This window comes from Eutrigla gurnardus, assembly GCF_963514095.1.
Source record: "Eutrigla gurnardus genome assembly, chromosome: 2".
Lineage (NCBI taxonomy): Eukaryota > Metazoa > Chordata > Actinopteri > Perciformes > Triglidae > Eutrigla > Eutrigla gurnardus.
In genome coordinates, this window is record NC_139916.1 from 11,962,817 (window position 1) to 11,977,964 (window position 15,148).

Genomic DNA, 15,148 nt, shown 5'->3' on the forward strand with positions numbered 1-15,148 from the left:
AATCTGGTAAAAGAATAGGTCGCATTTGAAGTTGAGTATTTGAAAATGGGGACTTTGGACCAACCCATGCTAGCTGTTTCCCCCTGCTTTCAGTCTTTATGCTAAGCTAGGCTAATTACTTCCCACTTCCATCTTTGTACTTCTTCAAGAACTTAAGTCAGTAAAAGGTTAATTATCTGTTCAGAAAGTTCCATTGCAAAGCCATATGGTTTATGGATATATAATATAAAAATGGACATTTTACAAGGTGCAATTTTATAGCAGAATTCCTAAAATAACGAAGACCTCTGCAATAAAGAGTTCACTCTGTTTTAAGGCAGAGCTTTCCTGCAAAGCCACTAACACAACAAAGCCCCCCCCCCCCTCCCCCCTTTCTTATTCACGTACATACGGGATGGCCAGATCACTGCAGAGCGTTGGGGGTCAGGCCTCTGCACTGAGTGTTTTTAAAAAATGAACTGCAGGCATTTAGAGTCATAATAGATGTTGAAAGAAAGAAAAAGGAAAAGGTTGCGGGGGCAGAGACGATGGTTGGGGAATGGGGGGGGTGGGCAGTGCACCTTGACAGGAAACATAGAGGTGAAGAGCAGGAGTTGGAGGTTAGTTTGACAGAGAAAAGAAGTAGTGCTGGTGGTGAGGCAGGGGGGTCGATGAGGGGGGGGGGGGGGGGGGGCAGCGGAAGTGCCAAGCCCACTTTTAACTGAACCGAGGCTGGTGAGTGGTGGTGGAGGTGAGACAGGAGGGGGAGGGGGGAGACAAAGATAGAGATCGGGGGGGAAATAAAAGGGGTGTGCAGGGGAAGGAAGAGGGGAGGAAGGAGAGGATGGTGAGAGGAGTTTTGTGGGGGGGAGACCTACTGCACCTTGACACTTGCTCTCACCGCAGCACCTGATAAGTGCAATGAAAAACGTCTGGTTTCCTCCTGCATGTTAAGTGGTTTATATTCTCCTCCTCTCCAAGCAGCCTGTAGCTCCGGTCTGCCACTGTACCGAGGCTACACCCAGGTAATAACAGACAGAAGGAAATGACAGAAAACCATAGAAAAAAAACACACAGATGTAATCTTAAAAACTGGCACCTTAAAAGAAAAAAACAAGGCAATTTAGAAATTGTCCTTGCCTTCCATTAATGTTCAAATGTCATCGTTTTCATGACGTGTTCTTCTCTTCCTTTCCCAAAAAAAAAAAAAAATTCTGCATAGAGATTTAGACCCCGGTTTTATTTGGAGGATCAGATGAAAGTGGATATATATCTTTACTGCCTCATGCATGTAGTGACAAGGAACTCATTTCCATGATTTGTAAGTGGGGCCTCTCTCCACAGAGCAGCATTAACAATATTCACTTTAGATAACGTATGATTCCAGGCCCTTGGAGAGGAGGGGTTTCTTAGAAATGCTTTGTTAGCACCCCCCCCCCCCCCCCCCCCCCCCACACACACACACACACACACACACCCTTCTTGATAAATGATTGAGGACATGTGGCCTGAGACATCAATACAATCTCTGTTGTAATTAAAAAAAGGTGCGCACCAACAATATTACACAGCCTTCACTTTGTCTGTCTGTCTCTCTCTCTCTGTGTCACTCCCTCTTTGTCTCCCCCCCTCTCTCTCTCTCCCCCTCGCTCACCCACTCTCCCTCACATTGAGCCCCAGAGCAGAGACGAGATAATTCAAAAAGCACTTGCACGCAGTGAAAAACATGAAAAAGGAGGGGAGACATATGAAATTAAATTCTCTCTTTTTTTGCTCTATTGTTCTTTCATTTTCCGTCCTTTGTTACATAAATGCATAAAAGCAAGGCAAGCTAGATTCTAATTATGATTCTCACAATACTAAATGATTTCTCTTCTTTTTTTTTTTTTATTATATAAAAAGAAAGGTGTCACAAACAAAGCAGACTTACTGTTCCAGCACTTTGTCAAAGTCAAAGTACTGCAAGTGCTGCATTGCTAAACTTCAAGAAACGTAATCTTTTTCTCTCTCTCTCTCTTTCCTTCCATGCAGCCTCACGAACAATCATATAATAAAAGAGTTGAAAAATGACCCCAATACGGCTGATTTTTGTACTTTTTGTACTTGTTATTATCAACCCAAAACCTGCCTTTTGTTTTTCGGTGCGAGCACAGATACAGTAGGAGGTGTTTGGTTGGTCGATCAGCTTCTGTTCGAAGCTGCCGGGCCGAGACCACACAAACCACCGGGTGCTTTATTGGGAGCCTTGTGGTGTGCCCATGATGGTTTTGTCAGGATCTGAGGCTGAGCAGGTTGGGCCACGGGGGGCGATCAGTAGGGATGAGGAACAACTCATAGTTGAGGAAGATGCTTGTGTTTAAAAAAACGATAAGTTATACAGATTCCCGGGAATGGTTTGATTCCAGATATTGGCGATCGAGTCATTTCAGCCGCATCAGAATCAGACTTCAACTTTGAACCCGTGAAACACTCTTGTGTTTAGATGGTTTTGCTTTGCAGGTGAGGGAAGGCCTCTTTGGTGGCTCCCGCTCTATAGATGAGGGCTAAGTGTAGGTATTGATGAGGGCTAAGGGGGGGTGAGGGGGGCGAGGAGAGCCGGGTCTTACCCCAGTAGAGGGCAGTCTCTTGCCGTCGGGGTTTGGGCGCATGGGCAGGGAACTGTAGAGCCTCACACCTCGATCTGCAGCACCGTATCTGCTCTGGAAGAGGAGAGAGAGAGAGAGAGAGATTTTAAGTACGTTTCCTTTTTAAACAGAGAAATGAAACACGTCAAGCACTAGAGTCCGATTGCAATCAAAGGATCCAGATTTGAATCAAACTTAGTTTCAGAGTTTTTTCCCCATCCAAAGTGCAGGAATCACACACACACACACTGTGCTTTTTCACGGCCCTCGTTCTGTTTGATACATTTCCGCCAACTCGGAGGAGAGAGAGCCCCGCACATTGGCTGCCATGTTAAATCACATCACCTCATGGTGATGCACTGCACATAATAACTGGATGAGGTTGGCTCAGCAGCGGCACTAATGGAGCTAAGCTGTTGTGTTTGGTAGCCGGGTCTCCACCGTATTCTCTCTCTCCGTCTTCCTATACGTTACATGGCTGGTAATTAGAGCGTGCACGCCGGCTCCGCCCCCGTACTCGCGGCCCGATGTGTTGGCGAAGCCGGCGGCGAGTTCGGGGAAAGCTAATGATTCACACCAAGCGGTCGCTGCCAGAGAGAGTGTGGTTCACGGCGGTCCACAGCCTCGGCGGGGGGTCCGACATCCACTTTGTAGGTCTCACTGCGATTCCTTGATATTTTTTCTCGTTTTTTTACAGTAACATCTGGTCTGTCGTCTGATTCACGCAACGTCGCTAACCTGTTGTTCGTTCGACAATATGAGCGATGCGTTCTTCCCTCATTGTGTGTCTATTTTAGCTCCCGTAACGTCGCCTGCTGTTAAAAACAATGAGGAATCCGTGTTTTTCTCATTAATAAGAAGGATAAAAACGTGAATTTATATATCTTTTTTTTGTAACGGCTCCTGCCTCGCTATGCAAAGTTGCTTAATGGCTTTGCCACACTCGATACATACAGTCTGCTAATGAGGATGTGATGGAGATTATCGAGGGAGAGAAAACACAGAGCAGCAATCTAAAACAAATATCACATTATCTCTCTCTCGTACTTAATCGTTTACTTGCTTTGCTCCGTCTCCCCCTTCTTCTTTTTATAGCCTTCATTCTGTCACCTCATCCACACACACACACACACACACACACACAAACACACACAAACAACACACAAAACCCACACATGGAATCACGCAAATATACATTCAAGGGCACTACAGATTTCTGTGCAGTATTGGACTATATTTAACAATCGAGAGAGAGAGAAAACATCCCCCGAACCAACCAAAACCAGCTTTTCACTTCTGCTCCGTCACATGGCAAACACACACACACACACACACAAAAGAGCACAGCAGGCTGCGGCTTTTATAGTGGAAGCGCCATAAACACACCTTTTTTTTTGTAGATTACGTTTCTACACCTAAATGCATAGTGATTACCACGTGTGTGTGTGTGTGTGTGTGTGTGTGTGTGTGTGTGTGTGTGTGTGTGTGTGTGTGTGTGTGTGTGTGTGTGCATGAGCTTACGTAATACATCATGCATGAAACGTATGCAATGAAATATGGTGGGGGTCAAAGGGCATGATTTATGGCCTTTAAAGCAGCGTCTATGCAGGACGTCGCCGTACGCCGACGTGGCTTTCGTCCACCGAGGCGAGCCCAGAGTAGCTGCTGTGTCAGGTTTTGATTTCCTGCGCTCATTATGAAAAAGGTGAAAACAGATGAGTAGACAGCAGCGGGCCATCTCGTCGATACGGACTCGCATAAACGGTGACGCGGCGTTATTACCGAGGACTCTCATTTACAACTTTTCCTCTGTGCTGCAACCGACAAGCTGAAAGCCACAAAAAAAAAAAGAGAAGCCTTCTGCATTTGCACTATGGATTTACAGTTTTTCCTTCACTTAACATGCAATGATTTATTAATACGGGTGTATTTGATATGTCGAGGTCATAATCAGTATCATAACCCCGACATCCTCCAGTCAGACGTGTATTTCACTTTCCACCTTCCAGAGCAGCTACTGCACCCTTAGTGCACCTTTTTCTTTTTTCTCTCCTTCCGTGGCTTGTTAGGTAGCTCGCCAGCACCGCAGCCAAACGAATGCCTCGCAGAACGGCTGCTTTTAGCCAACGCAGGAGCCACAGTAAGTGAATGTTTGATATTTCTCCAGTGTGCCAGGCTAATCTGGCCCTGTGGCATGCCATTACGGGGGCTAATAACAGCTGTCTGCGGCCTGGAGGGGACACAAGCAGGCCTGGCTGCGCTAACTGGGCCTGACAGACTCATTAGGAGCGCTGGCACCCACAACAGCACATCGCCAAACTCCACACATTTCCTTGCAGGCTCATAACAGTTTTGCAAGTGCAGAAGCATTGTTCTCCACACTTGTTCTCTGACACCTTCTTCTTTTGTTTTCCCCGTCCTCACTTGTAGAAGCTCTCGCGCCCCTTGTCACCTTTCTTTCACTTTCTGGCTGCCTTTTGGGTTCCTGTGATATTTCTTACCAAAACCAGATGCTTCCAGCCGTTTACCATCTACGCCATTTTTTTTTTTTGGTTATTCTTCACACCCACACTCTAGTTCTAGACCAAAATAGAGCAGAAGGCATAGTTGACTTGTTTGCTCATGCGACTGCAATCCTGCAAAAAAAAAAGTTTAAAAAAAAAAGACGATAAAACAATATGCAAATGAATAACTCAAAGTAATTTACTCACAGTTTCTAACTGACTTTGGTGCGCAGCCACAGGAAGATGCTGCACCACACCAGGAAAAAGCTGGCATCCTCTGAACTTTGTATCAGTTACTGTAGCTGCCGGGGCCCGTTCAGGGGACGGGGGGACTTCCCCAGGCGGACAGCGAAAGCAAACATTGTCCAGTCGCTCGGCAGACTGGAGCCAATCAGTACGGAGCTGAGCGGGCAGACGATAAACACAGAGGGCCAATGACGGTCCGTCTGGGTGTAGAACCACTAACAATGGGGGGGCCATGTGACTTTAGTCTCCGATGCTCATGTAAACATTTGTACTGATTGTATACCGATGCGTGTGAAAAAAGTGTTTCTAACAATGACTGACTGAAATGTCTGCTATCACATTACATAATCGACACCGACTGCAACTGATTATCCAAAAATTGCATTAATAAATGTTTAATTGGGTCATATTAGATTGGTATTATGATTGATGTGTTTCAGCTATTATTTATATTTAATCATATATTGATAAAATGGTTAAGATTTGACTCAGACATGTAGTTTTATGTAAACACAAAATCATATTTTAAGGGGAAAAGAAAAAGCACATCGGCTGCTATATTGTTCTCCGATATTTCTTATTCTCAACATCCAATAAAAATCTGTCCGTCTCCATTGTCTAATACATATTCATCAAGTTTATCTTTCTCCAAATCAGCAGCCTAGAGCTCAGCGGGGGCCACGATACATCTCCTCATTAGATATCAGCGTTGCCTTTTTTTTTTTTTTTTATTATAGGCGGGTTGTGGGGCCCAGCAAAGCCAGAGGCACAGCTGTGGGGGTATAGTTACCTGTAATGCTAGCTGTTGCATGTTATATTATTTACGCAGATCTGGTCTTAATGGAACACATGTGTGTCTGCAGCCGACATTCTTCCCAGATTAGCTGAAAGGGCCTGCACACATCAGACTCCACCGATGAGAGGAATGCCAGGGCCTAGACCGGCTTATGAGGAAACCCTATCACTCATCTATAGCGTGGAGTAATGTATGCACACACACACACACATGTATGTACACGCATACTGTATTTATACATCATGGAGACGGCGCTCCATACTGTATTTGTACACTATGCACTCAACGCTGCCGTGCACACTGACATCAAAAAGATCAATAATACAGAAACATTACTCCTCACTCATCGTCTCCTTCTGCTCCCTTTGGCGTCGTTCTCGCCGATGTTTCAACTGGTAAAATACATGCATTATCCTGTCAGCTCGGTTGCATAAACATATTACATAATATCAGTCGGGTTGCTAGCCGCGGTGGTCTGACAGTCGATAGCAAGAGTGTGAATCACTTTTTCAGTGGTTTTCAGAGACTTATGTCTGAGACAAAAAAAAAAAGGGGAAAAAAAGCCGACTGCAGGGTGCAACATAGGTTTGCATATGTGTGATGAATCATTCCTTCGTATATATTTTTGAGTGTGAATTTGACTTGACCTTTACGTGCTTTTGTGCAGGTGTACAGCACAGATAAATTCTATTCTATATTATTCTCACTTTAATGTGACGGACTTAAACTGTGATCTATGAACAGAGAGGTAACTCAACGTTCATGTACTACACTATTGTTGAACCTCGTGTAATATAGTGAATCGATACAACGCATTGACTGCTAAAGGCTGGAAGCTACAGACCTGGATTGCAAAAAAAAAAAAAAAAAACATTGATGCATATGCATACCCATGCACGTTTACAGGGATTGTTGGCTTAGATATTTCTGTGCATGTCCGCAGAGGCTATAAATCAACAAGCACGTCCCCTTCCATTCTGCTTTATTCTGTATGTATTATTTATTTGCAAACAGCCGCGGCGAGAATGAGGTGTATGTGTGTGTGTGTGTGTGTGTGTGTGTGTGTGTGTGTGTGTGTTTGTGTGTGAAAGAGATGTCAACCGAGGCCTCGGCAGCTCGACCATAACAGGGACATGAACCCGGGGGCTACCTGCCTCGGGCCACAACTGACACTCAAACTACTGATCACACCATCGGGAATATCCAGCGTTTGGACCGCAGCTCTTACAGCGACGGTCCGTTCATTCCCTGTGCAAATTCCTGTGAGTTTTCTCCGATTATATAATAATCATCATCATCGTCCTACTGCTGCCTTATCTTGTTTCTACAATAGTTTTGGTTGTTGCAACTGTCAACGCACATCATCATTTACATGCAAGAGCAATAAATCAGCCTCTCTCTCTCTCTCTTTCCCTCTCTCCTGCTTTATCAGCATATTCATCTCCCTCTCTATATCCTTTATTTGGAGCTGTTCCCATACAAATACCTTCATATCTCTTTTAAATTGCAGTGAAAACATCCCTTTTCAAACAACTCTGTTCATTCAAGTTCATTGCCAAAAGAAAAAATGTATTTTATCAAGATAACATTTGAACACATCATGACTATAATTCACCTTCGTCCAACATAAACGTATCGTAATGTAACACAACCTCTGCTAGTTGGTTCTGCTAATGCTAACTAGCAGCTAGCTCTCCTATTGGTACTGTCGTTGTTGTTGTTCCTGTGTACATTAGTGTAAACAAATTTGCATACATTGTTTTCCGATGCCGATACCAGAATCGGAGGAACTTGACTTTGTTTGAAATGTGTTTATTTAGGATAAACCCCTTGAGATGTAGCATCTCGTTTTTGAGGGGGATCCAACATATAACACAATCTCTACAAATGAAAAAATGAAGCTATAATAATACATTTGAAAAGAAAAGAAAAGAAAAGAAAGGTCGCCTGGCAGAGACAATTGTGACACGTCAAAATGCAAATACAAGTGTTGTTTGTGTGGTTGACTGAGTCGAGGACAAATAAAGATGATGTAAGTGTTCATGTAACGTGTGATGTTCTACACATATGATGAATATGGTGTAAAAAAGGAAGGTTATCAGCTAATTTTTAAATAAATAAAAACAGTGAGGATTGAGATGTTCACATCTTCCAACCCCAACGGCATTATCAATATTGCGGTAGCTCTTTACCTTCGCCTCGCCCTCAACCAGAGGTGCTGCATTTGTCGAAACTGTTACCGAGCCGTTACCAAAGCAGCTCAATTCTTCTTTGTTGTTTTTTTTTCTTTTGCTATTTGAAAGACAAAACAATTAAGAGTGAAAGTGGAGGCTGCACACCTGCAAACACGGCTTTGAGTTTCTCAAACTTTTATGACACCGCACCGCTCTCCTTTCTCTTCCACTCTCGACTCGTTCTCTTTCTTTCTAACTCCACGTCGTGTCTCTTCACCTGCAGCTACAGAGGCCTGTCGCACAAAGTCAATTCTGTATCTGCTGGAAAATAACAATGTAGAGCCTCGGCTGCAATGTTTTCAGGCTGGTAGATGGAGAAATTCAACAATGCACCATCTAAATATTGTACCAAAGCTTAGATTCGAGAATTTATTCATTTTTTATTTTTTTGCTCGACTCAATAGTCAAGTACAGTTTGTCAGGATTCATTGAAGTTCAAACCGAAATTGTTTCAGTGCAAATGAAAGAAAAAGTAATCAAGCTTCGTCTATCTAAACCCGAACGTTAGAGACAATAAATCAGTTGATGAATTACTCATTTACATCCAAGGTGGTTGTAAACATGCAACACAGGCCTCGGTAACACAACAAGGATAACATGTACTGGAATATCTTCTGAAACGTCTTTTTTCTGTCACTTTTCTGCTCTTTGTATTGCGTTTGACACAAAAGTGGGAGAGATGGAGGATGATAATAAAGTTCTCTCTCTGATATAGAGAGGCAAAAACTTCATTTTCATGAATCTGTGTTTTTGGTTGTTTTTTTCCCATCTTTTGATGCCGTTTCCTGAAGGCAAAACAACATGGCGTTACAACAATACAACGCACGACCAACAACTAACAAGCACAGCCAGCGTCTCAGCGCTGAGCTGCCCATAACTACTGTGTTACAGGCAGAAAACAGATGCTTGGGAGGAGATTTAGCTAATACGAAAAAAAGGAGGATTTTCTCTTTTCTTTTTTCCCCTTTTTTTCTCCAAGGGAGGTACATGCAAACCCTAGATTAGTTTAATGCGGGCAGAGGCTGCCGAGAGTAATTCCTTAACAAATTGGGATTGCTGAGGTGAGCAGAGACTCCCAAATGTCAGTTTGCGTTTGTCATCTGATTTTAAACGAGAAATTCTGCGACTGCGATATAAATGTTCTTGTGTCTCCTTAGAACACAGCGCCACCTGTACGGCATTATAGGGATGATTTTAGCAACAACGCAATGATGATACAATAAGAGGAGAAGCACTGAATGATCAGTTCATTAGCAGGAGAAATTTAATTTAATAACATTTGGACTGAGTAAACATTCTCTGATTCCAGCTTCTCAAATGTCCAGAAGCCCTGAGAGGCCAAAAAAATAATACTTATTTCAGACACAAGAGGCTGACGTGCACCACATGTTCAAAAATAACTAGAAGCATTCATATTTTCCCTAATTAGTGCCAATTAAAATGATTTTCGAGTCAACCATATTGGGCCAGAGCGTAGCGTCAATCCCCCTGGTCCGGCCCCCTTACTCGGACCACGCTGATCTTCAACTACACACCTGTAAAGTTTCATGACTGCATCTTGAACAAAATACTCAAAACCGCTACTGTTACTGTAGAAAGACAGGGATGTTACATAAGTCCTTAATAAAAACCATTTCAGTTCCAACAAGAACTTTGTCCAAGAAGTCCAATGACATGTCGGAGGAAGAGAGAGGGAACGAGAGAGAAGCATTGAGGATGGAAGAAGACAAGGCAGCAAACAGACCAATGAGGGGGCAAGGAGAGAGAGAGAGAGAGAGAGAGAGAGAGAGGGGGGGGGGTGAAAGAGAGATGGGGGGGGGGGAGTTAGTTGAGAGTCGATATGCTGACTACAGGCAGTTGATTTGGTTTCAGAGAGCATTGTTACGGTGCTTTGAATTAATGCCTCCCAAAGAGTCCAATTGTGATTCTTGGGCTGTGCTGACAGAATATTTGACAGCCTAGGGTGAGCTGCTGATCTCAGCTGAATCCTCTGTTCTGTGTCTGTGTGTGTGTGTGTGTGTGTGTGTGTGTGTGTGTGTGTGTGTGTGTGTGTGTGTGTGTGTGTGTGTGTGTGTGTGTGTGTGTGTGTGATGAATGTATATGGTTGATACCCAACACATTCATACACCTACACATGCTCAGCTATGTGTGGACGTGCCAAACGGTCAAAACGCCCACATGAATATGTGCACAGACTCCCACACAAACACACGCCGGACAAAGAAAGACAGAGTGGACACCAAGTGATACAGAGACTGAAATGAACCAACACATAAATCAAATCCTAAATGACTCCAAACTAGCCGCTAACGCACGCACACACACACACACACACAAACCACCCTTGTATACAGCTAAATAATGAAATAAAGCACATTCACTTAATCAAGATGAAACAAGGTTTTTGTTTTTCTGAAAAATAATTAATAAAAAAAACATAGACAAGCCCAATATGTCGTTACAGTCGTGGGATGAAATAAAGCTGCTCCATCAAAATAAATGTGCTGCAAAGTAGTGGTCCATGTTGACAGCTACACATATCACAAATCTGTATTTTTTTTATCTAAATATCATTTAAATAACGGATTGTGAACATGTATTACACCCACCTGCAGATACAGCTGCTTTCATTAATTACGTTAAAATGTGACAAAGGGAGATGATTCACTGAATACGGACATGTAAAAATAATTTTTGTTAAAAATGCAATTACTCATATGGATCAAATGAATATTCGATATGTGTGTAGATATAATTGAACAGGTTTTTTTTCCAAATGTAACCTGAATGTATACAAATGCAAATCAGTGGTAATTACAGGATGCACTGGTAAAGCCTCTCAGAGAGACATGCAAGTCATCTGCATACGATACACACTGAGCCTATGTGCATATAAATGCAGTCTACATAGTGTAGTTCATGTATGTGACATCTCATTATTCACTCTTGTCCTGCAGATGCCGGTAATGAAGCATTTGAATGCAAATTGATTTCAAATGTGTACTTGTGGAAAATTGTTCATGGCCTTCTTCTGGAGTTCTTCAGCATCCCTTCATGGCAAAATTGCTGCTTTTCTCTGTTTAATGTCACTTTAAATTCAATGTATTTGTTGTTCTTCTTACTGTTGGTTGAACAAAACAAATAAAGATGAAGATCACCTCTGGATGTATAGGAAATTGAGGTGGATGTTTCCCACATTTTTTCTGATATTTCATAGACAAAAATAGACAAAAGACCAAATTAATTGATTGAAATTAAAATAACGCCTTTATTGATGATGATAATGCATAATTGGTAGTTGCATTCCTACTTAAAATTATGTTTTGTTTCAATAGTTCAATGGTCTTGTGATTTGACTTCAGGCAACGTTTTACACCAAGAATGTTCATAACAAAACCCAGAATGGTGCTCGGGTAATTTTAATGAGCTGTATTTACTGTGAATTGATAGCTACACATCAGCTGGTTTACTAAAGCAGTATGTATCTAATCACAATTTTGCATCAACTTTGTTTGCAATAGTGTCGCGTGCGATGAGCACTTCAGAAACTTGACTTTGACTAATTGCACCAAAAGTGAAAAGAACAGCTCTGACCACCAAGAGGAACTTCCTATGAGATATAAAAAGCATATAAATTGATTCAGAGTATGAATCCCCCCTCCCCCCCGTCACACTCATTTCAGACACAAGCAGCATGAGTCAAAGGTAGATATTTATAACTTACACTTAACTGCCATTGCTTTCCCCTGTGTGAAACCTTCTCTTTTTTTTATCAATTTGAGGACGTTGCTCACCAGTACAATGAAAAGTTCAGTATATGACTCTGGTGTTTTTTCAGAGGTTTCCACAGTGAAAACCTCCTAAATCTTGAGCATGAGAAAGCTGATCTATGGATCCTTTTCTAGAGAAACTCAGAAGCCACTGCGTCATTAAAATTAACTGGATAAGGAAGGAAAAAAACAAAGGGGAAAGCAAGAGGCATAAGACTTGCAGTCAACTGAAGAGTATAATTGTAGTGCAGGTGTTGATTTCGTGGATGGATACTTCTCTCTCTCTCTCTCTCCATCTCCCCCTCTCTCGGCCTTTACATCTTTCTCTCCATCTTGAGTGCTGTGCCTCACCCTAATTAGAAATTCCCCCTCTGAACAACCGAAATTGAATTGCCTATCATTTGCATAATGATAGCTCACCGGGCTGACGGACGATTTACCATGAGATGAAATGTAGCAATCACTTAAGAGAGTGACCATGAGGGAGTGTGGGTAAAGGGGGAGAGGGGGGGGGTGCATCGGGAAGAGAAGGGGGGAGAGAGAAAAAGAGTGAGAATGTGAGGATGAAATGGGATCACAGCGATAGAGAGAGGTAAAGGAGCATGGAGAGAACGAGTGGTATCCGACAGGTATTTAGGTTATTGTCCCATACAGCAATATCGCTGGAGGGAAGGCTGTGTCCTCGATATGACAGCAATTGGACACAACAAGGACACGTAAGGACGCTCATGTAACGGTGTTCCTCCTCGTCAATGGGAGCACTCCTGTCTTTCAACTCTAATTATCGCAGAGCATGTTTCATACAGAGCTACTATTCTGCAGAATCCTAAATGATATGCTGATCTGAAATCTCCCATTTTATTTTAATTATTCCCAAATCAGCAGCTGACATTTTTTTCTCAAGGGTCATTCAACGTGCTTTTAAGTGGCGGACTATTCATTACAATGGAGGGGAGAAAAAGGAGCATGACAGGAATCTACTTTTATTTCACAGTAGCTTGTGATTCAAAATGCAATAAAAAGATGAACGTGCCTTTTGAATGTTCCTGTCGACACCAAACGAGTTGATCGTTAGGACCCGGGGGTTATGTTTTCCACTCTCAGAACAGGAATAAAATACTTATAAACCATTTATGAAATGTCAGTGACCTCTATTGTTGGTTGTACATGTTAAGCTTGCTTGTGCACTATTTTTAGTCCGTGGCTGTTTGGCAAGTTCTGACTTTAAGATCAACTCCAGGAACTGAACCTCCCACGGTTTGTAAGAAGTGGTCACTCGGGCTCGTCAACTGAGTAGCTGCGTGTCAGAAACGCCCTTATGAGTCCCGCAAACTGTCACGGCGTGTGCAGATTTACTGTAATCGACAATATTCTAATCATCTCGTTGTCTCTGCCGGGGGGGCATCGATCTCCACGTTCCACCGGGCCTGGAAATTTGATTTGTTAAAAAATCCTGATAAATCTTGTCTTCGGGGAGGTCACGTAACTGCGGGTTAAATCTAATGACTAGTCTAAACTTGCCACTGAGGAGTCTGAGGGTTTTGTTGTTGTTTTTTATATCAAAATTGCTTATTCATGGGAGAGAGTGGGCTGAAGTGTATAGAGGTCATATTTGTTTCTAATAGTCGGAGTGATATGTTGGGCTATCAGGTTGGAAGCTCTGCCCAGAGTCTGATAAGGCCACTGTTTATTGTCTGACTTCCACTCTTTAACCTGAGGAACCTCAGACTCTCACAAACGGTACTTTCCACTCCTTAACCATTACCTCAACGGTGTGTGTGTGTGTGTGTGTGTGTGTGTGTGTGTGTGTGTGTGTGTGTGTGTGTGTGTGTGTGTATGTGTGTGTGTGTGTGTGTGTGCGTGTGTGTGTGTGCGTGTGTGTGTGCGTGTGTGTGTATGTATGCGTTTACGTGAGAGAGCACACTCCATGTGTGTCTGATCTTCGGTTTCCATCACAAGTCTTGACCTAATTAAAAAGTCCTGTCGATGCTCAATAAGTGACAGATCATCAGAAAAGCCAGACAGAAGTGCCCACGCACACACACACACACACATGCGCACACACACACACACACACACACACACACACACACACACACACACACACACACACATCCCTCAGTGCTCAAATCATTTATTCAATTCTTCAATCTCCTCTCCCTCCGTCCATCTCTACATAAGTGATCAGTGATCACACGTCGCATGTTAGAGTCGGCGGGCCCAGACAGGAGGGAGTTAAGTCCCTTATCTCTCCTCCCCAGAAGAAATTCCTACTAGAGGCCTCGCTCTGCTGGTTTCCTGCCTTCTTGCCCAATGCCCTATTTTTACTCATCGGCTCTAGAATACCAGGGGCAGCTTTTTCCTTGTCACCAACATATTTCCTGCCATTCTCACTCTGACATTTCTCCCCACTACACGCTTCACTCAACCCCCCCCCCCCCCCCCCCCCCCCCTCTCTATGGGTCATAACCTTTCAGTCGGGGCCGTTCATATTCAAATGTACCAGTCGACGCCGGAGCCGCCGCGAGCTCACCTGTCAATCTGGTTGGCCTTTTTTTTGGGGGGGGGGGGGGGGGGGGGTTCACAGGTTTTTAACATCAGCTTTCACTAGGTGTTAATTTGAGATCTTTTCTGAGTGCTGCCAAGAAACGATCAGGTCAACTCTGCGTTCGGCTGTTGGGTTAACTGAAGATGTCAGATGATGGCTGATGCAGTTTCAGACTCTAAATTAATATAATATATTTGATTGGGAGCATTTTTGACTGCAACTCAATAGCTCTAAACATGACGACTGAGCCCTGGGGGTTGAGGCTAACGGGGCTAACAGTGCTAACTGTGCTAACTACAGAAAACGTGCTAACAGTGTTTACCTGACAGGGAACCGTTATCATCCGTGACAGTTTTATCGGAGCAGTGCTGGGTGGCTACGTCAACAAAGTGAGGTGAAGCTTGGAGAACAACGCACACAGAGGGAGAACAACACACACAGAGGGAA

The 15,148-nt window shown here is 43.3% G+C and overlaps 1 protein-coding gene across 3 annotated transcripts in view; it reads right to left on the reverse strand.

Moving 5' to 3' along the window:
- tox2 (TOX high mobility group box family member 2) overlaps positions 1-15,148 on the reverse strand; it is an 87,931-nt gene that overhangs the window by 55,106 nt on the left and 17,677 nt on the right. For all 3 annotated transcript variants that reach the window (XM_084020783.1, XM_084020782.1, XM_084020781.1), the window contains exon 2: positions 2,586-2,678. In XM_084020783.1, coding sequence (XP_083876909.1) covers positions 2,586-2,678 — 93 coding nt within the window. The remainder of the gene's footprint in view (positions 1-2,585; positions 2,679-15,148) is intronic.